Source organism: Tetrao urogallus (genome assembly GCF_951394365.1).
Source record: "Tetrao urogallus genome assembly, chromosome: 10".
Lineage (NCBI taxonomy): Eukaryota > Metazoa > Chordata > Aves > Galliformes > Phasianidae > Tetrao > Tetrao urogallus.
In genome coordinates this window covers 3,592,256-3,616,263 of record NC_136823.1, presented here as the reverse complement: position 1 = coordinate 3,616,263, position 24,008 = coordinate 3,592,256, and the positions used below count along the sequence as shown (strand labels likewise).

Below are 24,008 nucleotides of genomic sequence, written 5' to 3'. Positions count from 1 at the left end.
TACATTACTCAGTTCTCTTCATACCCACCAGAAGTCTGTTGTTCCAAAATGCTAGATAGGTCTATCCCAACCTTTTCTTCAACGAAATGACTGTCAGCTAACGTTTCAAATAGAAGCAGAAGCCTGCACTGTGCGCTGGTGATCTGTTCTTTTTCAGGAAGCGCTTGCCTCTTAGCACCTAGTCCTGCGGGACAGATGGCCTAATGGCTTTGGTTTCTAACTTTCTCGCATGGTAATGACTGACTATAAAATTGCACAGTAAACTTCTGTTCTGTGTGTTTGCATTGAAAGCAGAAGGAGCCTTCAGGGAAAACTGAGTACACAAAGAAAAACCTTGAACATGTGTATTCATTCTGTTGAGTTAGTGACATCTCAATTAGGGTTACATTTTATAGTGCACTTCATAGTAACACCATAGCTATGTAGTTGCTATGTTGGTACATGACATTTGTGCACATTAATGTTTAACCATTTCTTCTTGTGACCAGAGTTACGTAGCAACGTGACTGAAATACTTTTCCATTCTCAATACAGGTATTTTTGCATCTCAGTATTTTTGCTGTTAACCTCCATATTAATAATAAAACTAAAGTAAGTTCCATCATTACAAAGTGCAGGCAGTTTTCATAAAATACTAGAATTACAAATTTACAAAGAAAAAAACAGACATCTTTCCACCCAAGGGACGTCTTTCAGGCCAGCCTTGTTCACATGAGTCCGTATGCTGTATTTTTACAGCAGCTCTTCACTAGTGAACACTCAGTGCTACTCCTTAAGGCCAAGGAGTGTTCCTCACACACAAAATACTGAAATATGTCTTTGTTTCTTACACTGACTTATCAAATAAGAGATATCTCACATTTTCAGGCCCAAATTTTGAATGTCATGCCTTAAGTTTGCTGGGCTTTGTCCACCCATGAGTAGAATGCTCAGATTTCAGGAAGTTACAATTAGTTGAGTGCCAGACAACATCTAATTTGGGGAAAATTCAGCCTATTCATCTTATAAGGCTTTTGCAATAAAAAGATTAGGCTTCAAAATAGAGTTATAGATGGCTAATAAATTGAACTTGCTATGTTATTTTGTTGCCAGGCACACTCAGTATGACTACACCTTTCTGATTTTACCCATGAACATTTAGATCATGCATGCTATGTGCAAGCATTCTTAAAACCTTTATCGTGTAACACATTCAGTAGTTTGTAACTTTCGGAATGTTTATTTTCAGTAAGTTCAATAACAGTTATTTTGCTGCCATGGTAATGGAAAGGGTTAATTTTTAAAGCAGCAACCCTTCAGTACCAGAATATCAGGATTTATTCAATAATCTTCCTTTGTCTAGTCAGTCTATATTCAAATGCCTTTCTCAGTTGTCCTGGTCATTTCTCATGATACACAGGAGTTAAAATGGTTTACCAAGGCTTTTCACGTTCTCCTCTTTAAACTGCTCGCATAGAAATGAGTTACATTCAGCCATACCTGCAGAACTAATTGCACTTTCAGTTAGTTTAAGCTCAAAGTGTATGGCACGCATTCACACCAAACAAAAAGCAGATCAACGGGTATTGCATAGTTTATCTAGAAAAGCATTCATGTTCAGTATTGCCAAATATAGCTAGTATTATTTCATACATATTTGCAAAGTTAACAAGTAGTTTAAGCCATTCAACGCCACGCTTTAAGCAGTAATTTAAAACGTAAAACATTTTACCTTGTAATCTAACCTAACAGCAGAATCTGCTTGGTGTCATTTAGTCTCCAGTTGCAAATGAAATAAAATCACACTGATATCTTTAAAACAAACAGAGAAACAGTAGGGGTTGTTGAAACACGTTAGATGATTCCTTAGTTAAGTCTGAAATCGCTTCGTTCCCTGGGGACAAAGCGCTGCTCTGCTCTGTGTGCAGAGAATCGGCTGGAGCTCTTACTTGGGGAACTGAAAACCTCCGCTAAGCGAAATGAAAAGCAGCACAATGTGTTCGGTCCGTAGGCTGACAAGGCACAGCTGGAAATTCTCTCCCACTACTTACAGTTGCATAAGGAACAAGAAAATTGAGTGTTTTCAAAAGACCTGAAAAATGTGCGTTCGGTTCTGTTTTATGTGCTTAGAAAAATAGTTTCCAGGTGGTGCAGTTTTAGTGCAGATTTACTGATTTGCAGAGATAACATATATTTTGGCAAGCATAAACTTAATGCAAAAACATCTATTAAAATTAAAGCATTTTTCCTAAAATCTTTTTTCTTAATCCTCTCCTGCAACGTGTAGCCTATAATCTATCAGAACCAAAGCTTTATATTGAAGTCTTAGCATGGAAATGTTTTCTTTTGTCCATTTACAGCAATGATTTCACCATAAGTTGTAGCTTATGCATGGAAAATAGAGTCACTTAAGCATTTTCCCTTCATTTTTTGTAAGGGTAATTACATCCTGAAACATGATACGGAGGCACAGCAATCCAGAAGTAATCCAAATATGAGAGCTGAGCGTGGGGGAAGGGAGGGGAAAAAACGGTACATTACCACACGTCCTTTGTGTGCCAGCAGAGCCCTTTCCTTCATCCTCAGATAGAGCTGCTGCCGTGTGCCATTCTTCAAGGAGACGATGAGTCTGCTCAGCTCCAGAAATGACAAACGTACCTGCGGGATGAAGTGAGGCGTCTGAGTCCTTCTGACGTTAACGATTTGTTGTTTGCTTGAATTCACACTCTGAGGAATGCTCAGACAGATAGTCACAGAATGGTACAGCCATTGCGTTAACCATAATTGTTAGCCTGTACGTGGAGGAAAGATGTTGGGAGAATGCATTGTCTCTTGAAATAGTTATTTGGTGTCCGGCGTGCTTTGCTCTGCAAAGTCAAAAGTAGAAATAACAAACTTTTGTGGCTTAGCTGCAGCTGCTTAAGAAGAATGGAGATGGTTATACTTAACGAATGGGACTAGAATCTGAAATGAGATAGCTGGGCTCAGTTCCTGTGCTAAAAACATTGATTTGCATATAGAGCAGGTCAAACAGTAGGACAGCGGGTGACAGAAAAGGATGTGTGTGCCAGGTAAAAGACTTTATGCATATGAATGATGGTGTACCTACAAAAGACAAAGTGATGGCACTCACTTCTTTGCATGTTTAAATGCTACTACTTATGCTTCTGACCATTGGCTCGGGATCACCTGCTGATGCTCAGCTCAGGCATCTCCTGAAAGCCTGCTGAGCAGGGACACAAGGCTGCCTGCTAGCGGCCAATATGGGGGATCTGGCCAACCTTGCTCACACAAAATTCTGGTTTAATGCATCCGCTTTGGACATGCCTGAATTCTATCTAGTAAATCCCCCAAGTTGGGCTTTTAGAGTAATGTCACCAATTTATTTTTGGCTAGAGTGGTCTTGTAAATTATTTCAGACACCTGCAGCTAATTGGTCTTTTATCTTTTAAAAGTAGTATCCTGAGAGATCTAATATTTACTGTCTTCGTGTGAATTATTCACTCTGCTTCATCTCCAAGTACAGTTCTGCCTATCAACCTCAAATGCATTGCTACTCACGACATGAGTGAGCTGTGCAACATGCATGCTGTTGTCCATTAAGATGTTATAATGCAGATTTATCTCCTTTGAAAACTGAAGAGACAAACATTAAGCAGCAATGAATAAAGTCATTTTTAACTCTTCTATCTTACGGCAAACTGCCTCCACTGTTACACCATAAAATGTGTGAGATGACTGTGGAAGTGTGGAGCCCTTCGTGCGGATTCTTCATGAAATGCAGGCTGACCTTGTCCTCAGAGCTTGTCATTCGTAGAGGGAACAGCTTTCCCTCTGCCCTTGCTGAAACTAGCCAGTGGAAATTCTTCAAGGAAATCATCAGTGAAACAGAGGGGTTGGAATTTAGGTTGGCATCAGGCTTGTTTTTAGTGGTAAAGGCAGGTTTTTATAACATCTCTATTACCTATTAGATGACAAACAATATTGGAAGTAGGCTTTTAAGATATTTGATACGGTTGGAATAAGTGGTTGTTTTCTATTTCTGCCTCAGAAGACACTCTTTTCAAACACTGATCTCACTTCTGTGAGTATAATGGATCCCGTGAGTTAAGGCAGCTACACTTCTGAACCACTGTATTAGTATAGCTTCTGAATTTTAATTATGTGAGGCTTTTAATCCATTGCCACATTAAGAGGAAATTTTGTAAATAATTAGAACTATAGCTTTTTGTCCCAAAAGTTGGATTCTTTAAGTATCAGTGATTTCAGTACGGTGTGGTTTCTTCTTTCTGACTAATAGCTGAGGGCAATACATGAACACCCTCAGCTGATTTAATGCTAGTGTGAGCTAGCTTATCATTGTAAGGCGAAGAATGATTTATTTCAGGTAACTGCCTATAATTGATGATATTGCTTAAATTAACTTCTTAACTTACTGTAGAAGTGTACATCTGGATGTGGTAGAAATCATAAAATTATGGAGCAATTCATGTCTGAGGTGACCTCAGGAGATCAGACCAGGTTTTGTCCTGCTGGTCTCAAAAGGCATTCACAGAGTTTACCCAGCTTCTCTTGGCTGCCATGTCCCATTGCCCTCAGTGAGTTTGTCTCTCACGCTTCTGATGTTCACCTCGTTTATGAGCTGTGCTTTGTGTTCTCCTAGATATAGCAAGGCTGCTCTTAGGATTTCCCTGAGCTGCCTTTCCTCCAGACTGAACCAGCATCTTTTTTCTATTAATAGTTAGCAAACCCCAAGGAATTTGGAAGTGGTTCAGAAGGGGATATAGCATTCTTGGTTATGAAATGTCATTGGAAACAACATTAAAATAAGCTTCTCAAAAAATAAAATAAAATTAAGGTCTGCTTCGAATGGATATGTTTTCCTGATGTATGTAACCCCTCTCTTATTCCGTGTATTCTAAACAAGATTAAAGAAGAGGCTGGCATGTCTGCATGCTGGCATCATTGGCTGTCTGAGTGCAGCTGGCTCTGAGCTCTCCTTGACTAGGTCTCCATCAGGATTGCTCACAGTGCTGACTCTGGCTGGTGAGGGGTTGCCAAGTTAAAACCAGGCTGACAATGTATACAGCAGGCATGCAGTACAAGCTTTGTTGTTTCTGGGGTTAGAGTAAACACAGAGGAAATTATGACCATAAAGACAGAAACTGTGCGAGTGGAAAGCACTGCAGCTTTCTCATTTCTGAAGTTGTTACGCTCTTTCTGTAATTTGTGCCAAAAAGCCCCCAGTGATGGGGCCGTGTTGTTATGTGCTCTGAGCATTTGGGGTTTTGTGAACTTTGCATATGGAGTACACGCACCGTGTTTTAATTTTCTTCTTTCTTTTCTCTTCTTTTTTTTTCAGTTCCTACTAAAATTAAATCTGGAAACCTTCCCAAAAGAACTTCACAATGTTATTTGTAACATGAGCCTCCATTTCTCTTTTTTTTTTTCTGAAGTTATTTCAGAATTATCTGATAGAATTTTATAGTCTGTCCTGAGATGATTAATTATGTTTAGGTAGCAGTATATCTTATTCTATATATTGATGTTCTGTTGAACATTATTAAATGAATGATGTAATGTTTCCAGCAAAACATCAAGTTTAATTTTTTTCTTTGTTCTACAGTTAGAAACTTATTTTAAGGAATATAATAAGAAATTTTGGAAAGTCCACATCTTCTGCATGACTTATCCAATATCAGAAAGAAGTACGTTTTTTTTCTTAAGAACACCTAAAGTTACACAGTGGGTGGATTTTTCTTCCTTGCTAAGGTGTAGATCATGTTGTTGTAGGGACCGGCCCTCACTTCAGCTCCATTTTTTCTCCTGAAGTTGGTAGGATGAAGTTGTTGGGATGTTCCATGTTTCTTTTTACATCCATACTGTTTTTAAACTTTCTAGATTTCAGTGCTTTTACAGAAGGCACCCATCAGCCACGTACTGGCCGTATATTAATCTCCTGAGCAGTATGCTTCAAGTTGTGATGACTGTGCCAGCGGTATCAAGTACCTGCAGTAGGTTAAGTGACGTGTCTTGGATAAGACTTGCTGTGTATTCTTAGTAAGCTGTGCCAGCCAGGGCAGTGAGGAGATCTCCTTTGTGTCACTGGCCAAGCTTTAGGTGTTTAATCAAGATCATTAAGACTGTCGTGGTATTATTGCCTTCCACTCTGTTCTTCTGCATGGGCACTGTTGAATCACGGCCTGAACCTCTGATTGACCTCGTGAGGTGAGCACTGGGTCAGCCTTGGGAGCACAGGTGAAGGCAATTCACCTGTGTGATCGGAAGGGGTGGAGCCTGGCTGCACCTCTCCTACAGCCATTTAGGGGCTGACTGCCCCTGAGGAAGGGTCTCTCTCTGGAGATCGCTCCTTGTGGAGTTTCTTGGGTGCCTACAACACTGGTGAGCACTTTTCATTTAATCTCTGATTATCCTTTCCAGTGTGCTAATCTTACCAGCCTAACTTCTGAGTATGCTTATGGATCGTGCAGTACTTTACAACACCTGTATACTTATTGATCTTGCATCTTCAAACTGGACTGGCAAGTGAAAGTAATGGCTCAGTGCTTGGTAGTTTTCTCTCTTGCAGTTACTAACAGATGTTTCATGATGCCTCCTGTTGTACTGCACTATTTAGAGAAGCGTTCTGTTGAAGTAGGCCCCGTTGTTGAATTGATCCCAAAAGCACAGCTTTAGATGTTATCCCTGTGTGTCACGTAGCACGTCCACATGCATGTAACGCTATTGCTGCTTTGTTCAAGAATCTGAAGGAAAGGAGGCAGCACTGAAAATCACTACAGCTTTTTCTTCTTAAAGCTTTCAGTAAAAGAACACAATGAGTTCTTGAAGTTGTTTTGCTCTTGGTTGTGATGGATCTTTGCAGTTGAGGCTTTATGAGCAGAGACAAAGATGGAATCCTAAACTTTGGGCTTAACCAACGTGTTGGTTTAGGTTTTTTTTTAAATAAAACACATGATTTTATAATTGGAAAGAATAGCAGTGGGAGAAAACAAATGGTAACTGCTAAAGTCAGCACAAAACATGAGGAGGGGAATCTGGGATTGGCAGTACACTAAATTTCTAAAACCTATAGCAGTTACTGCATTCCTTTTTGTAATCAGTGGTAACCAATATTGTTAAGGAAAAAAGCATCAGAGAAGGAAAAAATGTCGCTGGGAAACATTAGAGGAAACTAAAAACAGATTGTTCTTACATGTTTAAAAATACTAACTTCATTACAAAATGCATTTAGGTGAGAATAAACCTAAATGTGCAATATGAGATGCGTGTAGCATTTTTTTTGCATAAAAAAAATTGCAATTCACTTGCAACTGCATCCCAATTCCAGTTCTTCACTGAAGTGCATAGAAGAGGTACAATACTCACTTCCTCTTGCCACAGCTCAGTGCCTTTTGGTTGGGTTTACGTTCAGTACTGTAGCATTGCTTTTAGTTTGAGAAAAGTTTTTCTCACTTCAAAATGGCAGCGTGACAGAACATAGAGGAAAAGTTTATGAGTTGTTTCTATCTGGCAAAGATGTTTTTGCTGCTGATAAGGAGCACAGGCTGTACCTCACTTCTGGCTTGAGGATTTGCCTACGTATGGGTTGTACTGTAATGACTGCTTTTGTCTGTTACAGAGTATTTTGTAGGTCTGGTTGCATTTATGCAGCTTTGGTTGCCTGCTTTCTGGCAAGTGTTTTGGTAGTGGAGGAAGATACAGTAGGTACTAATAGCCTTTAAGAGAAGCAGCCAACTGAAGATTGAGGCTGATGTGTTTTACCCGTTGCCTTTAACTCTGTGATCTGTGAGTAAATGCAGTGGAGCTGTCAATATTTCGTAATCTGAAGCCTATTCCTGGTGGAGTTTTGATGCAAAGTGTCCACCAAGATTTACTAATATGACTGCAAAACACTGAATGTTGTAGTAAACATAAATATTAACTATATTCCTGTCTTTCAAATAATATAATGTTATTTTTCAGGTTTGGATTCTGGCATCTCCTTTCATGCTGAATAATTATGTTTCAGCAGTTTTCATTTGCAGACTTGTAGTTTTCCAAAACATTCAGCTTTGCAGTCGAGCATGTCTTCTGCATGGTTAAAAGAGCACCAGGATCTTCCTTTGGGGGTTGGCTTTTTTCATGCACCAGTATTCAGTATTGGTGCTTATCAATATATTTGAGGTTTCTCTTTTTTTTTTTTTTTTTTTTTTTTTTTTCCCAAAGGTGATCACATCTTTAAGCACAAAAGGCAAATGTTTTCTCTTGTTCTTGCCGTAGTTCATACAATAGCATCTCTGACTTCTATATGAAATACATTTCCCTAATATTTTCAGATGTTGCAAGATGTTTTTGTTCTGGGAGAGCCCACGATATTGTCAATGTCATTCTGATACATTTGAAGTCCTTTTTTCAGTTCTGGGTCCTCACTAACACTTTGTGTTTAAGAGATTCTCTTCTGTTTATTTCTTTCATAAAATAGTTGGCCTTCTTTTCTACTGGAAGCTGGGAATGGAGAATTCAGAAGGATCCAAAATAGGATTTGAAAGGTCACAGCAACTGAAACAGTTGTTAAATTTCTGGCAGACAGACATAAGCCTATGGGGCTTTCATTCACATCCTGCTATTGCTTCTTCAGTGCAGCCCTTTTTACAATCCCATGCATACCTTTCCCAGAACCAAAGAGACAACGCTTCTTCTATGCCGTTTAAGTAAAGATTGAACTAAAATGAAGATACAGAAGTCTATCTTTCAAATATAGAATATTGGAAAGATTTTATCTGTGTATAAATACTGTAAACAGATTTTTAGGATTCACTAAAAATGTGAATATGTAGTTATTAGAATGACCTTTCCCTATTTGCTTGCAATGATTTACTTTCCATTTACTTGATCAGGCTAGGTTACTCTTGCCTAGTACAGGTAGAATGGCAAGGAAAGTGTTGATATAGAACACTGGACATTTCTCTGACAGGTAACACATTTCCTTAATAAACTTATTTTCTAAATTATTGCCATCTTGTATCAAAGTGAAATAATATCAAATATACGTGGATATTACAGATAAACATGAGCTTTCACCTGATGGGCAGACAGCAGGGTTCCTGCCGCTGGTTTCTTACACTGCTTGCTTGTTGCCTGAGGCATTTTCACATCTGTTGGGTTGAATATTAACCAGAAAATAATAACAGGATGCCTCACCACTGCGTGACTGTCTCAGGAAGGAGAGGTAAACTGAGGAGACAAGTATTTTGGAGCTTTGTAGTTAAAATGAAGGGTTTATTGGCAGCTGGAAAGAGAAAACACCGGGGAAAATAATGCAGTTTGCTTGCGGTTTCCTTTTAAATCTAAGAAGTAGTTGTCATTGCCTGCTGATTCATGTTTTCTCCATTACAAGTAGTGGAACCAAGTGATTTGTTTGGGTTAATTAGCGGAAAATGGCAAAAATTACTTGTACAGTAATTCTGTTATGAGCTACCAGTGAGAGTTTGAGGGGAAGAATGAAAAGCATATATATACGTTTGTGTGTGTGAAGAGCTAACTTTTATTTGATTTTTTAATATAGCATTGATATTTTTAATGATTATGTCATTTCTTGAGATATGCAGTTTCACAGCAAACATAATTCAGGATTGAGTGTAAGCTGAAAGCACCTTGTGAAGTAATTACTTGCGTTTGCTTTATGATGAGAGCAGCAGTCGTGGCCCCGTTTGTGCAGACTGGGAGCTGCTATTTCCTGGAACTTCAGCAATGTGTTCCCCCTTGTGTTCTCTTACAGAACAGGTTGGGCTAAAAACAAACAAAACTGTAATTTCTGCAGAACGTGCTGTTGTGGAGGAATGCATTTGTGTTGTGTAGCAACTTGCCTCGTTGAAGCAGAACTTTAGTGTTGGAACTCTTTCAAAGCTCAGACAGACTTTTCCAGTTCACCTGTTTTACTGTAATTTCTGCCTCCTCTTTGGCATACACTCTTTGCATTCTCTTTCCTTTGTTATCTGGAAGACTGGTGAAATGACTGGAGCAGTTATTTTTGAGATCCTTGCTGAATCTGTCTCTGAAATGTCTTCATGACATAAGGTAGGTGGCAGAAACTTGCAGCTGAGAGATGCTCTCCCTGCAACAGATGATCACTTATGGCAGTGCATCCCCTCTGCAGGGGCTGCAGGCCTTGCTGTACCCTCTGGGTCAGTGCTTGCACAGCTCAGGGCTTTTTGCTTCAAAACTAGTGGTTTCCTCTTCTGGAAAATGGCAACCTCATCAGCCAACAATTTCAGGACTGGGATACTGTTTATTGTAATAGCAGGAGCCTCAGAAGTTATATTGTAGTCTCAGCCAAAAACTTATCACTTAACTCCCATAGATACAGGCTCTTTCTTCATCAAGGTGCTTTATTTCTTGGCACCATGGGTTAGGAAGCTGTTTGGTACGGAAGCTGTGCAGTTTTTGATGCACTAGTACTTGCCTCTAGCCAGTTCCAATGCTCCAGCAGCTCTCCAACTGTTCTTTTATCCTGCTTGCTCACTTTACAACAGCTGTTTGCCCGAAATAGTCAGTGTCAGGAGATGAAATCTTTGGTGGCAACATTATTCATTCTTGCTTCAGTGCTGTGATGCACTGTCTGCAGATTGTTTTGCTGCTACTGATTTTGTGGCTGGGCCATTAGTCACAATGAGGAAACAATCCTTTTTTTTCCATGCCTTCTCCTTTCTGGTCAGATTCGCTGCAGCTGCCCGAGCAACTCTGCTGGCAGATGTGGGGCTGTCAGTAGCTGCTGGAAGGAAAATGGGGGCAGGAAGGACAGGCCCGGATTAAGTGGCCCAGGATACTTGTCTTATGAAACTGGGTTTCAAAACAAGAACAGAAAAACAGAAATAACCTGACAGAATTATCTGTTCCACCAGCTGAAATGAGCTAATTCAACCCTAACCAAGAAGTAAGACATCTTCTCCCACGGCTTGAAAGATCCTAGATGCTCTTAAGAAGCTTCTAATGAATCAGCAGTTCTATTTTATTGTCTTTACCTTCACTTCTTTCCTTGAATGCTGTGCCACTGGTGCAGCATCCTCTGTTATGGGCCGCAAGTGACATCAGGCTGCTGCTACTGAATGCACGCTGTGAGCTGGGACTGACTTGAGAGATTTTGGTTTTCCTGTATGCATTCAACCTAGCCACAGCCTCTCTAATCACTGAGTTCTGATCGATGTGATTATTATGGGATGCAAAAGCATTGTTTTTTTTACTCTTTCAAAACTGATGAATTGCTTAACAATGTTGGAGGCTGGCTCACTTAGGTTTGTTTCAAGTCAAATACACATAGTATAATTTTGTGTGGGGCTGTTTAACTTAACTGGTATTTTCCTCAGCTTCTGTGAAGACTTTTGAAAAACACAGCAACGTATTCCACCCAGCAGATCAAAGTGAACTTATCCTGCCTTGGTATATTATTACTGGTAATATTAGTAAGGCACGGTGATCCAAATATGATGAGCATAGGAGCCAAAAGAGTTTGCAGTGCTGTAGTAGTTTCAGCCTGGTAATAGCACAGGTTGAAGGCAACCCATGTGAGTTTAACTGCCCAGGTGGCTGAAATGCTTTCATTGCTCCTTTTCCTTTCAAGAGTGGATTTGAAAAGATTGAGTTCTCTAAAGCTAACTTGAAATAATTTGCAATAGTGCTAAGGTTATTTTTAATTAATAAGCATTAACCAGCTTTGATTAAAGCAAGCCGTATTTTAGCCCAGCAGTTCTTAGAACAGATCCGTCATTTAAAAATCAGAAGATTTCTTTAAACCATCTCTTCAGAGGGTTGGAGAGCTCTGAAGGGGTGCAGGATGTTGGATTTTTGTTTTTTTCATTTGTTCTGTAAAGTTCTTACTGAAAATTTCTCAAGCCATTGTGTCTGACAGATTCCTCTAAACCTGAGTATTGTATATTTAAAAATAATTTTAAATCAGCTAAAATCTTTAGCAGGTTTGCCTGCATTTTATTCCTATTTCAGTAAGGGAAGATGAGCAGAGCTCCATCTGTGTGGGAACTAGAGCAGCCAGGAGAAAACCTGGGATTGAAATAAACTCAAATATTTTTTTCTGTCTCTCTGCCTTCCAGTCTGTAAGGTCATCATCTATCCTTTCATCTTATGGGATGAAAATAATCATAAATAGAGTTAAGTGTTCCCCTGCATCAAAGAACTGGTACTTTTCATGCTAATTTAATGCCTCTATCTGCCACAATGCCCCAATATGTTCTATGTATCTCACTTTTTGTGGAAACTTCAGGAAAATTACAGAATTGCTGGACATGCATTAGCTGACTCCAAGCAGTGCACTGCTGCATGCTGTGCATTGACAGCATCACTCTTGTGTGCAGCGTGACACTGGCCAAGGAATTTGGGGTGAATGCACACAGGGAACAGAAGCTGCTTGTGCTTCCTCAGACACACTGGGTGGGAACAAAGAGACAGTATGAGCAATGTAGACTTCTACAAGAACAAGATTTATTGTTGCTGGCAGTTGTTTGAAATATTTCTGCAATGCCAGCCGTTTATATTCACACAGAATTGCCTCAGAGCTGCACTGACGGTGAATGAGTTACGCGGCAGCTCGTGCTGGTGTTACCACCTCTGCTTTGTTCTGCTGCAGTGCCTAGCAATAGTGCAAATATTTACACACACATCAGAGTGCGTTCCTGCTGACTGCAGCTTTGGCACTGAAAAACCAAATAAGGTGTGTTATAAGTACAGTTTTGCCTGACAACTGCAAGTGCTTTCTTGTAGTGGTTTGCTAAGGAATTAGCATCGCTGCCCCAAAAGTTCTTCTGTAGTTGACAATAGAAAATGCTTAACTTCAAATCATCCTTGCTCTGAGAAGTTTAGCCTATGGAGTCCTGCGGAGTTGCTGAGTAAATGGTGTTACGGTGTTCTGATGTAATGATAGCTCCTCATTATGCTTTCTGGCTCTTTCTCTGTGATGTGTTTTGTAGCTCCAATTTGAGTTAATCATTTTTAACTGGTCTGTTATTAATGAGTTGGCTGCATTGTACCTTTACACGTACAGTAATTGTCAAAATATTAAATGCTTTTGAGTACCAAAAATCTCCTCCTGAATGTGCTTGTATCTTCTCAAGCCTATTTCACTCTTGATTATGCTAAGAATATGTTTGGTAAACTTTAAATCCAGCTGTCCAAAGCACGTGTTTGGACATATGAGAAAAGAATTCAGTGTATGATGTGTTAAATGAGAATAGATCAGTCCTACATATCTGTATGTTTAAGCACTGATCTGGTCCTTACGGCAGCTAGACAAATGAGGGCTATTGTACTGCATGCATTAGGGAATGCTGTGGACATGGATATCATCTGGGTGGAACTGAAAAATGAGCATGTTTTATTCAAGTACTTATCACACAAAAGTTCTCATCTGTATTTGTGGAAATGCAGATTCACCTTCAATCCTGTTGCCCGGAGGAGGTGGCAGAACAGCTAGTGCATAAGGTACCTTAAGAAATGGAGGAGCTGGCTACCAATTGACCCAGATCCTCTCTGTTCGCCATAAGTGATGAGAGGCTGACCTCTTAAAAACTTTCTATCCCTCTCAGAGAAATGAAAAGTGGTATTTTAGGTGTTTCAAATGGGACATAAACATTCGTACTTGCGGAAACAAATGTTTGCCCACAAAGCAGTGAACAGCGCTTAGGGCTCTTTCAAAAAGGCCCTTCTCTGAGTTTTATCCTGCTTGCTCCTTCATCAGGACATCTAATGCCTTTCCTGTCACTGGACTATCAGTTGGCAGTATTAAGGACTAATGATAACTGAAGTTTGTTAGAACATTTAACATCTTCCGTGTGTCATCCTTCTTGCTTTTAGTTTCTCTCTGCATAACCTGTAATAAAAGGCAACTTGATGGAGGGATGGAAGTGGAGTGCCACAGAGCAACTGGTAATATATACTTGAGTGTGTTGTATGTATTGGCTAATGAAATAAAAACCCTCCTATCACAGATGTGTTTACATTAGAAGAGCATATCTTAAAGAACTCAGTTACTGTACCAATGTGCAACTGTTCTTTTAATAGCAAAAGTGGAGTTCATTAATTACCAGTAGTTGAAGGCAGGCTCTTGTCCTTGCTGCAGTCAGAACGAAAGAACTGCAACAGTAAATACCAAGCAGAAACTGAATACCTTGTCTGGAAACTTTCTATAGTCAAGCTGTGAAGGCAGTCGATGCCTAACGCTGTGCTTATTGAGATGAACTGGATGCTTTGGGTTATGTCCCATGATCTTTTTTTTTTTTTTTTTTTTTTTTTTTTTTTTTTTTTTTTTAAAGCATCAGGGTCCTTGGAGAAAAGCTCACAGAGCTCTAGAGCCAAGACACTAACTAAATTCAGATGCTTTTATTTATGTAATGCTTAAAATGTGCTGTCTGGACTGGCTCGTTCTTGTGCAGTTTACATTATCAAGTTGGGCTACGCTTGATAATCAGCATCTCTGTGGTATGTCAGATCCAAGCTGTGTTATCCTTGCATTAAGGCATCTAAAGGCTTACAGAGAACCTGTAGCATCTTTCACAAAGAAAAATATTTAAGATCTATAGCGTAACTTGCTTTCCTTATACAGGAAGAAGACACAAACATAGCTTTATTTCTCTTCCATAAATGCCTTTCTTTTAGTCTGCATCTTTTGGATTATTGAATAACTGTGGGTCAGTTTTTTCTTCCCAGACTCGTTCTTCGCACTGCTTTGTAGTATGGCATCATTGCTCCTTTCTTGCAACCTTTTTGGTCTCTATAATGTCTTTGACTTATTGACTCTTTTACTGATTTAGATGCATCTGCTGCCTTTTGTACTGTGCCTCACTTTGAGTTAATCATCAAAGAGCACTGAGTTAGCCACAGCAGTGGAGTGGGGGGGAGGGGGGGGGGTCAAAATACAGTGTAATAAGTGGTGACTAATTGACAGCTGCTGCTTGTTATGTGCACCACACTACCTTGTTTTACCAAGCAGAAGGTGCTGCATTGCTTTAACCTTAGATCAGCTGGCACAAAAACATTGTGGCTATGTTACAATGTCTGGGTGCTTTTCTGATGTGTGCATATATATGCATACCAGCAGTAAGTTTGTGTTATAGGTGTACCAGCCTCTGTGGTCCTTGGGGCAGGCAATAAGGAGAAGAATTCAGCTGACTTCAGTTATTCAGACTTCTGGCTAACAGCAGCACAGAAATGTGTGTAAAATTAAACAGGAATGGTAAAATTATTGGAAGGGAAACTGCTTTTCATTTGAGGAGAACGGTGACAAACTGAGTCATTGACTGCAGAAATCACAGTTGAATCAAGTATGAAAAATAATGTTATGGAAATGTGCAGAAGGAAAATAAACGGCAACGGAAATAGAGTGGCGGCCAACTGCAATCAACTGAAGGGTAAAAACAAAGCAAAAGAAACTTCCTTGTCCGTTTGCTTTTGCCACACAGGCTTAGGGCTGCTGCTGAGAGAGACCTCCCAGGCCCAGGGCGTTAGGCACTATTCTGGAGCGCTGACCTGAGCTCACAAGGTTGCTGTGTGCTCGGACAGTGAGCCTTAGCCAAGGGATCTGCAGCTCCAGCCTGCTGGAAAAATACAGCTCTGAAACTACTGGACACTGGGCAGTTCTCATGCTGTACATGTCTGTGCAGCAGCACGTCTTGGTAAACTTCTGCAAAGATTTTCCCTGTCAGCAGTGCAATCCATAATGCTGTTCTGTAACCGTCCCCCCACGTTACCCTGTCCCCACTTTCCTCTGCTATGAAGGAAACATGCATGTTATGGCATCGCTTTAGGCTGGCTTTAGTCTTTAGTCTGACAGAAGGCAAACAGGTTGCTGTGCCGTGGATAACGTGATGGTTACACAGAACTTTTGTGCACGTTTCTGTGCAGCTGTTCCTTGGTTCTGAGCACGCTGGAGGTTCTGTGTCACTCAGACCCCAGCAGGGCTGTTTTACGCAAGGAAAATGTTTAGTTAGGCAGCAACTGTGTTTGTCCTGAGATGTAATGGCAAGTGGTGAAGTTTCACCAATCCATTTGCAATTTGCAAACTGTTCATTTGCAGTGTATTTTGGTTGTAAGGGAAGAGTTGTTGTCTTTTCTTGGTTTCAGTTCCCTTAATTACACAAAATGAAACACCGTGTCACAACTTTTAAGGTCTGTTCTGCTTTCAACTCCCAAGTCTTAGTACTTTGGTCCTTGACTTCGGCTCTTTCAAAACTCTACCATTTCATTTTTATTGTTTCAAACACAGATTTTGCCAAAGTTTTTCTCAAGCAGTGGTAATAACTCATTTTCATAGCTGTAATTTACTGCATATTCTGATTGCTACAAATTGGTATTTAAGCTTATCCAAAAAGTATGCTGCAGTCTTTCTAAGTATGGGATGAAAATTGACCTCTGATGTTCTAACCATGTCTGTAGTTCTGTTTTAACTGAAATTTACTTAAACACACCATTTAGCTCCTTTAAAAAACAAAAACAATTGCCATTCTTTCCTCTAATTTAAATCACTGTGCTCAGTAGCACGACTTAGTTACAAGTCTTTGTATACAGTTCTTCTTACAGAATTTAAAGTGAGTGGTAAGCCTGGAGCGTTGTTCCACCTATGAGCAGAGTAGGACGGGTCTGAAAGGAAGTTTGCCTGCCTTGAGATAGCTGCTGCCCTGCCAGATCTGCTGTGCATTCCTAGCCAGGCCTCATAACCTAAACATATTGCAACTGTTTTCTTAGAAGAGTTTTCAATGCAGTTTTCAACAGTTTTTGAAGTATTTTAAGAACACAGATTACAAGTTTACTTGCCCTGCTGGCTGTGTGTGTGTGTGTGCATGCAACATCCTTTGTGAGAGAGGGGAGATGGTGTGCTCAGTCATAATGGCTGTGCCTTCAGGATTGGAGGCTGTTTCTGTTTTAGGCACAAAGTTCCCATAGGATTCCCTGCTTGGAATCCTGAAGGGTCTGGGAAAACCGTTTCTGCCCAGAAGTAATAATAGCACGGGCTTTTATTTTTTGATCATGAACTGACATTTAAAAGTCATCTGGGGGAAGATGCTTCTTGATTGAAGACAGGCTTTGTTTCATGCAGCTGTAGCTGATCTTTCCCATCTGGTATCGCAGTACTTGGAGTGACATCTCCAGCTGAATGGGGTTTGTAGGGGTGACATTCCCAGGAGACCTGTGAGCAGATGGGGTTATTCTGCTGTGCTGCTCGCCTCTTGTCCCCAGGGGAACGCCTGGAAGAGTGGCAGCGGCTCAGCAGGGAACTGATAATCAGGTCAGCTGATAATTCAGAACCTACCAAATGTATTCTGAACTGTGGTGACGGAAGGACTTGTTGCAGCTCTCTCACACTGTGTGCCTAATGCTTCCACTTACGTGCCAGGTGTCCATGTTCTACCTGGGCAATATAGGCACTGTGTTCTAAACGTGGCATCTGAAAGGTAGATGGTGTTGCTGTTTCCTGCCTCCTACACCCTCAGTGTTTAACATTGCTCACTTCATTTGGGCAGCTCAAGTTCCCACTGCTGCCCATTGTCATCGTGACCAGCCATCCCAGCATAGGAACCCAGCCTTGCACAGCTCCTGGCGAGGTATTGCAGGCTCCAAAGCCTGCTGTCACTTCAGGTTCAGAATGTAACACAACTGAAAAAGAGAAGTGGATGTTCCTATCTGGGCTTTTTTCCGCGTTTGGTGGATTGCTAAAATATGATCTTTCCTGCTAAGAAGCTGGATCTTATCCTGAATCCTGTGAGCTTCACACAAGATCAGATTCTCACAGCATTCAGACTGATTGCCAAAGCTCTTGCATTTATTAAGGCACAGAATAACTGCTTCCTGTGTGCAGAACTCACCAAAGCAGCCTTTCCCATGTACCAGGAAGCTGTTACACAACTGAAAACTGCGTACTTTGTGCTCTGGTTTCTGTACAACATAAAATTGTTCCTCTGCTCTGTGCTGTGACACCACCTGGAGTGTTGTGTCCTGATGGGAGTCCTCAGCACAGGAGAGATGTGGGCCTGTTGGAGAGTGAGTGTCCAGGGGGCACAAATGACCCCAGGGATGGAGCACCTCCCTATGAGGGCAGGCTGAGAGCGGAGGCTGTGCAGCACGGAGAAGGGGAGGCTGCAGAGAGACACTTCAGTATCTAAAGGGGATATAAGAAGAGACAGACTCCTTAGAAGGTCTGTTATGACAGGACAATTTTATGGTTTTTATGATGATATGATAAAATACCAGCAGTAAAAGGGTCGATTATGGCAGCTGCAGAGGTACTCATTCACAAACTACCACTTCCTCAATATTCTTTACTGAGAAAGAAGGCCTGAAAAACTTCTGGCATCAGAGGAGCACAATTCCACAAACAGTAAAGCTGAAGATACCACTGTGCTGCTAGGCTCGTGTCCTGAGAGCAGGCACGTTTTTGTGCTATAGCTACTATGCACTTTGTTTCCCTTTATACATCTTTGTTTCCAGACCGTGGCCTTTATCCACATTATAAATACAGCACTGGATACTCTGAAAACTTACATTGGCAAATTCCATGTGTTTTATGTCATCTGGCATTCTGCACAAACCCCCTTCAGTTTGTCATAAATTCCTAAAACAGAGCAAGGTCACATCTGGTAGCAATTTCAGTTTGCCAGATGAGGCATAATCCTATAAAACCAAACTCATTCTCTCCAGTGCCTTTCAGAGATGAGCCCTCCTGCTCCTTTTCCTAAGACATAACGCTTGCCCTGTGAGCTCTGCAGAATGACTTAGGCTGGCAGTCTGTTCACACTTCATATGAACTGCAGCGTTTGGAACGCAAGTTGGTAAAAAGGACATAAGGCAGTGCAAGCAAGTAAGCGTGCTGAAGTCTCCAAGATACCAAGCTGTGTCTGGATTCTTTCCCTCTGCAATAGCTTGTCCCTGCAGGATGCAGTCACAAGCGTTCCTCCTCAGTGTTTGGATGCATATGGATCTGCTCTTGCTCTGACTAAACTCCTCTTCCTTCATAGCACACGTAGCTGCTAGTCTGCTTCTCTTACGTGCTGTAAGAATACTTGCAGCAAAAGTTACATTCAAGGTAATTCAAGATATTATTGAAGACAAAACTATTAAGAGCCGTAACACGATGGGATGGCTGCTCACTGACTGTTAGCACCCTGTAGAAGCTGTAAGCAGCCCTGTTTCCCACCGAAATGGGCGTTCAGCAGCTGCCATTGGTGTTTTATCACTTTCTGCTGGCCCACCGTATTTGGAAAAGCAGTTACATTGAGATCTCATTGCCTTTGCTGTGTTAAGCTTTCAGAGCACTACATGGAGATGCAGATCCTGTTCCTCTAAAGGAACATCAATTGTGTCAAAGCAAAGTTAACTAAATCACAAAGGTTTAGGTTGTGATTTTTTTTTTTTTTTTTTTTTTTTTTTTTTTTTTTGTGAAATGAGGCTGTGTTACAATGCATTACTAAGGAGAATTAACAGAACCTACCCACGTTGTCACGCTTCTGTACCTCTTGCATGAGGACTTCCCAGGAGTTTGTGAACAGGCCTGCCTTTTTCTCTGAGGTGACCGAATTAAATGTCCCAAAATCATACTTAAAGAAGAATAATCGTTAAAAATTCTGATGGCGTTTGTGATTACTGTTTAAAAATGTAAGTGTATTAACTATAGCAGCACATTGCAACTGGACAGATCTCTCTGGAAGGCTTCTTGTCTGCTCCTGTGTCACCAAATTTATGCCTGTTTGAATGTGTTTACTTACAGGCCAAATATCCCAACATCGTAATCCTTCCAGAAGGACAGGAGGGAGATCACATAATTCTGAGGAACCGTCAGCTTCCCGGGTAAGGCAATAAGAGGGATTTTGTGTTGTTTCTAAGCAAAAGGGACAGATTTTACTTACCACAGAGGGGTGACTTATGCACGGTAATGATTTCCAATAGTCCTGCTTCGGTATTAAGGCACTCTTTGCTTTGCAGTAACTTCTCTAAACACAGAGATGGGGCGATGCCTGTTACAGTTCAGTGTTATCATGGCACACTGAAAACTATCAGAGGCAGAGAGGGGAAATAAATAAGAAATGCCTGTAGATGCTGCTTGTGTGGTCCTGGTAGGTAAGCCAGCTGCAAGGCCACCTTGAGTACCTGCTCCTGCATTTTAAGGAAAACAGCATGTTTTGGAAGCTCATTTTATAACAAATGATCTGAATTCCAAGTTTAATAATGTGAGACACATCTTCCCTCCCATGCATCAGAAAATATGTCAAGTTCAAAGAGATTCATTTCATCTTGCCCTTCCTCTGCTGTTTGTTTGGGCTTCCTGGGCACAGCTGCACTTATTGCTGTGTGTGATCCTAAAAAGGCCAAAACCTCTGCAAGGGTGGATCTCACCCCCAGCCCAGAACATCATGCTCTGTACGGAAATGCTTGTGAAGTTGTTCTGTTGCTTTCATGCTGCATCTAAAACACCTGACCTGAAGTTGCAGAGAAATCTCTCCTCACTCTGCATAGCACCATTACCGCTGTGCTACAGAAACTTACAATTTATGAGACAAATACAAGAGCGGGAGGGGGAAGAAAATGTGGTGAGGTTGAGAAGTTGTATGTACCTGGAAACGAGTAACATCTCATCAGCAAATCATTGGTTTTCCTTGGCTCAAAAATGGAAGTATTTCTGATTCCCAAAAACAAAGATGTGAGAGTTGCATCACATGAGTGAACTTTGTGCTCTTGAACGTTTTCTGCTTTGAAGAAACGAAGCCGGTTGCCTGGTTAGCATCTAACTTTCCTCTGGCTGTGTGCAGGTTTGAGTTAATGATTGTTTGGAAGATGCTTATCAGTGAAGAAGGGACAACTACACCTGTTCTGGACCTCCTGCCCAAAGTACCAGAGCAAGGTAACACCGCTCCTTGCAGAGGCCATTTCTGAGCTTTTAAGAATGCCACCCTCCCCCCCCCCCCTTTTTTTTTTTTTTTTGGCCAGCTTGTCCTTAGATAAAATGGAAATGCAAGCTGCTAACTTCACCTCCAACATATTTTATTTAAAAGCAACTACAAAAACAAGTACATCTTGTTTTAGGCAGCAGGCAATCTGTCCTACCCTGAAATGCGAGGCTGACAGCTGCTGTAAGGAACAGCAAATGTGTGTGAAAGCAATGTTAATTTCTTGCATTCTTCTTGTAGTTGGTGAGCAGAAGAAAGCAGCCATTGACAGTGCACCTACCTGCTTCCGAAGCATGCTGCTTCTGTTTGGGATTGAAACTGCTATTGAGAATCTGATTCAAGCATTCAGCTTGGAAAAATGAATACCAGCATAATGTACAACAGGTAGCAATTTCAAAAGTAGTTTTAATTAAGGTATTGTGTTACGCAGTCTATAATTTTATTGAATATAAACATTAAGTTATTCTCCATTTAGAAACCATACTCATAAAACATGCTATCTGTACAATTATGGCACGTTATATATAAATTGTCATGACATGAAAATAAATACAGCCATTTAAATACAAAAATGCCAAATAAAATAGTTACATGTACAGAGTGATTTCATTATAAATTTATCTTTTTTGAATCATTAATGTACCAGAGTGGTTTATCTTTTTAACATTTTCTAGATGCCTGGAAAGTGTTAAAAGATCATGCACTGTCAAAATCAAGTCCATAAAAAGTGGAAGTTCCATTTCACAGCTCTGTAAAAGTACAGTGATTTTAAAATGACGAGAGAACAGCAAGAGACTCCTAGAACAAAGAGTTGAGTAGCTTTCTTATTAAATTAGGCTGGAAGTAGGCAAATAATTTGAAGATTTTGAAGAAATGTTATGCTTAATGCCACTGTATGAACTAACTCTTTTCCATAGTGGTGTTGGGTGGAGATGGCATTAAATTAAAGCAGAAAGGCCCGTTCTGCTTTTGTAAAAGCCCGTGGGTGAGTTGAGTACTACTTGCTGTGAATGGCAGGTAATCCTCACACTTCTGGGGGGAATTTGAGTAGATAATATAATACAAAAGCACCACGTTTCACACCTTCCTCCCTGAAGAAACCAAACATTTGACAGACGTTTTGTCATCTTTCACTTCTACTCCATGTACCATTACCTCATTTGTGAGCTGTCAGCATTTTTCAGGAGTTCCTGCCCTGCTGTAGCTGTCACTCAACAGAGCTGTTCAAACCAAGGTGTACAATCTGAAGTCACCTAATTTTTGGGCAGAGTAAGTTGTTCCTGGAATCAAGGGCCGAAGATGAGAATGATGTGGACTCCCAAATAATATTAGGAGGCCTTCCTTTTCAAGTCCATAGCTGCTGTAAGCATGCATAAGCAGTACAACTGCCTGCTCTGCACTTGAGTTATGACAAAGCATTATACAGCAATAGCAAAACAGCTGGGGAAACCAATCATTAAACCTACTAATTTCAAAGCAACAGTAGTTTCAATATTGCAACAGTCTCCTACTGTTCGGGAAGATTGGGAGAAACTAGTTTGTGTCAGAATCTACAGCAGAACAATGCCAGAGATTACATTTTGATGGACAGCAGCTCAATGAAATATCTTGGTAGATATAAGGCAGACTAATTTCAAGTTTGAAACCCAGTAGACAGGCAAAATTCATTGCTACTCTATCCACTGACATGTTACTGGCTTAGCTAGTTTTGTGCAATCTTTATTTCATCTTTAGTTTCTTCTTGCATGGCAATGAAACTTTTATCAACACGTACACTTCTATTTGCATATGAAATGTCTTTTGAAGTTACAGCATAAAAAACCTTTTCAGCTGTGGATAATTCTTCCTCAACTTCTCTAACAGTTGCAGATTCTCTTGTTTTTAAAAACAGACCTCTTTTTTCCCTGGCTTTTCTTACAAAAGCAGCAGTTACTCCTGCTGTTAACTACCAGCTCGTTACACTCGGTATCGCAGTGGAGTGAGAACAGCCCATGACCCTGCTGCACAAAGGCAGACTGTCAACGGGAAGTGGAACACAAGAGATTGCAACATGGTGCCCTACTGCTATACCTGTGGGGATATTTTGCATTTCCTCTTTCTTCTTGAGTTGAGGCAACTTTACAGCAGTGTTTGATTCTGCTTCTTGAATTTCAGGTAACAAAACAGTTCAAACATCACACTGAGATCTCAATGTAAATATGTTTAAATATTAGCCCACGTTATTCTTGAAAAACATTACCAGTAAGCAGGCATTAATCACAGGTAACAGCAGCTCACTGTAGCTTCAGTAGCACCTCTCTGCATTTTAGGGTTTGTAATCCCCACTCCTGGGGGAAAAGTGGCTGTGGATTTTATCACACCACCCCAATTTTGAGTTTATCTTCAGTCTCTGAATTGGGATCTTCTTTGCAAATGGACTTCTGCAAAAATCACACAGGCTTCCAGCTGTGTGTACCCATGTTTACAAAGTAAAGCCATCAGTAAACTGCTGAAGTAGTGATATAAACTTAGCTGTAGTACTCATCATGAGAAAGTGACCTCCTAAGCTTCAGAAAAGAAAATCAGAGACTGTCACCTCTTTTCTGTCACTTAAAAGAATGAGCCTTGAAAGCAGCTGCTCATGCTATGCAGTATGTGGGATGTCTGAGATAACGCCGACATCTGACATGATCTGAAAGACCCAAAGTAATATGGAAGATGTAGAATACGTTATTTCTGTCACTCAGTTTATATTAGGAAAGAGTGAGCTGTGGCTTCACCTTCAATAGCAGCACATAACATAGAAAATAAAAGACAAGTATGTCAGACGAGTTCAGCTATCACACAACATTCAGATATGCTTACCTTTAACCCTCTTCACTTAGTTTCAGAAGCTTTAGGTAGACAGGAAGTGATTGCAAAATTTCTGGAGGCTGTCGGATTTTCTTAACCTCATGCATTAGTACTTGAGTGTTTGCAGTAAGGTGGTAGTCCCATACATCAGTAACACTTGAAAGCCACTGCAGTTCTATTTTCAGTGGATTTAATGCTAAAGATTTCTATTAGGTTTTGTTAGAGCATTCCTTTCCCCTCTAGAAGGTAGGAGTGGGA

General features: G+C 40.6%; 1 protein-coding gene across 3 annotated transcripts in view; it reads left to right on the top strand.

The window, feature by feature from the left end:
- The window catches only part of CENPP (centromere protein P), a gene marked incomplete at both ends in the record, with an annotated part of 116,417 nt that extends 95,137 nt beyond the window's left edge, over positions 1-21,280 (top strand). For all 3 annotated transcript variants that reach the window (XM_079540264.1, XM_079540265.1, XM_079540263.1), the window contains 3 exons: positions 19,742-19,821; positions 20,781-20,872; positions 21,159-21,280. In XM_079540264.1, the coding sequence (XP_079396390.1) occupies positions 19,742-19,821; positions 20,781-20,872; positions 21,159-21,280 (294 nt within the window). The remainder of the gene's footprint in view (positions 1-19,741; positions 19,822-20,780; positions 20,873-21,158) is intronic.
- Positions 21,281-24,008: the final 2,728 nt, after the last annotated feature.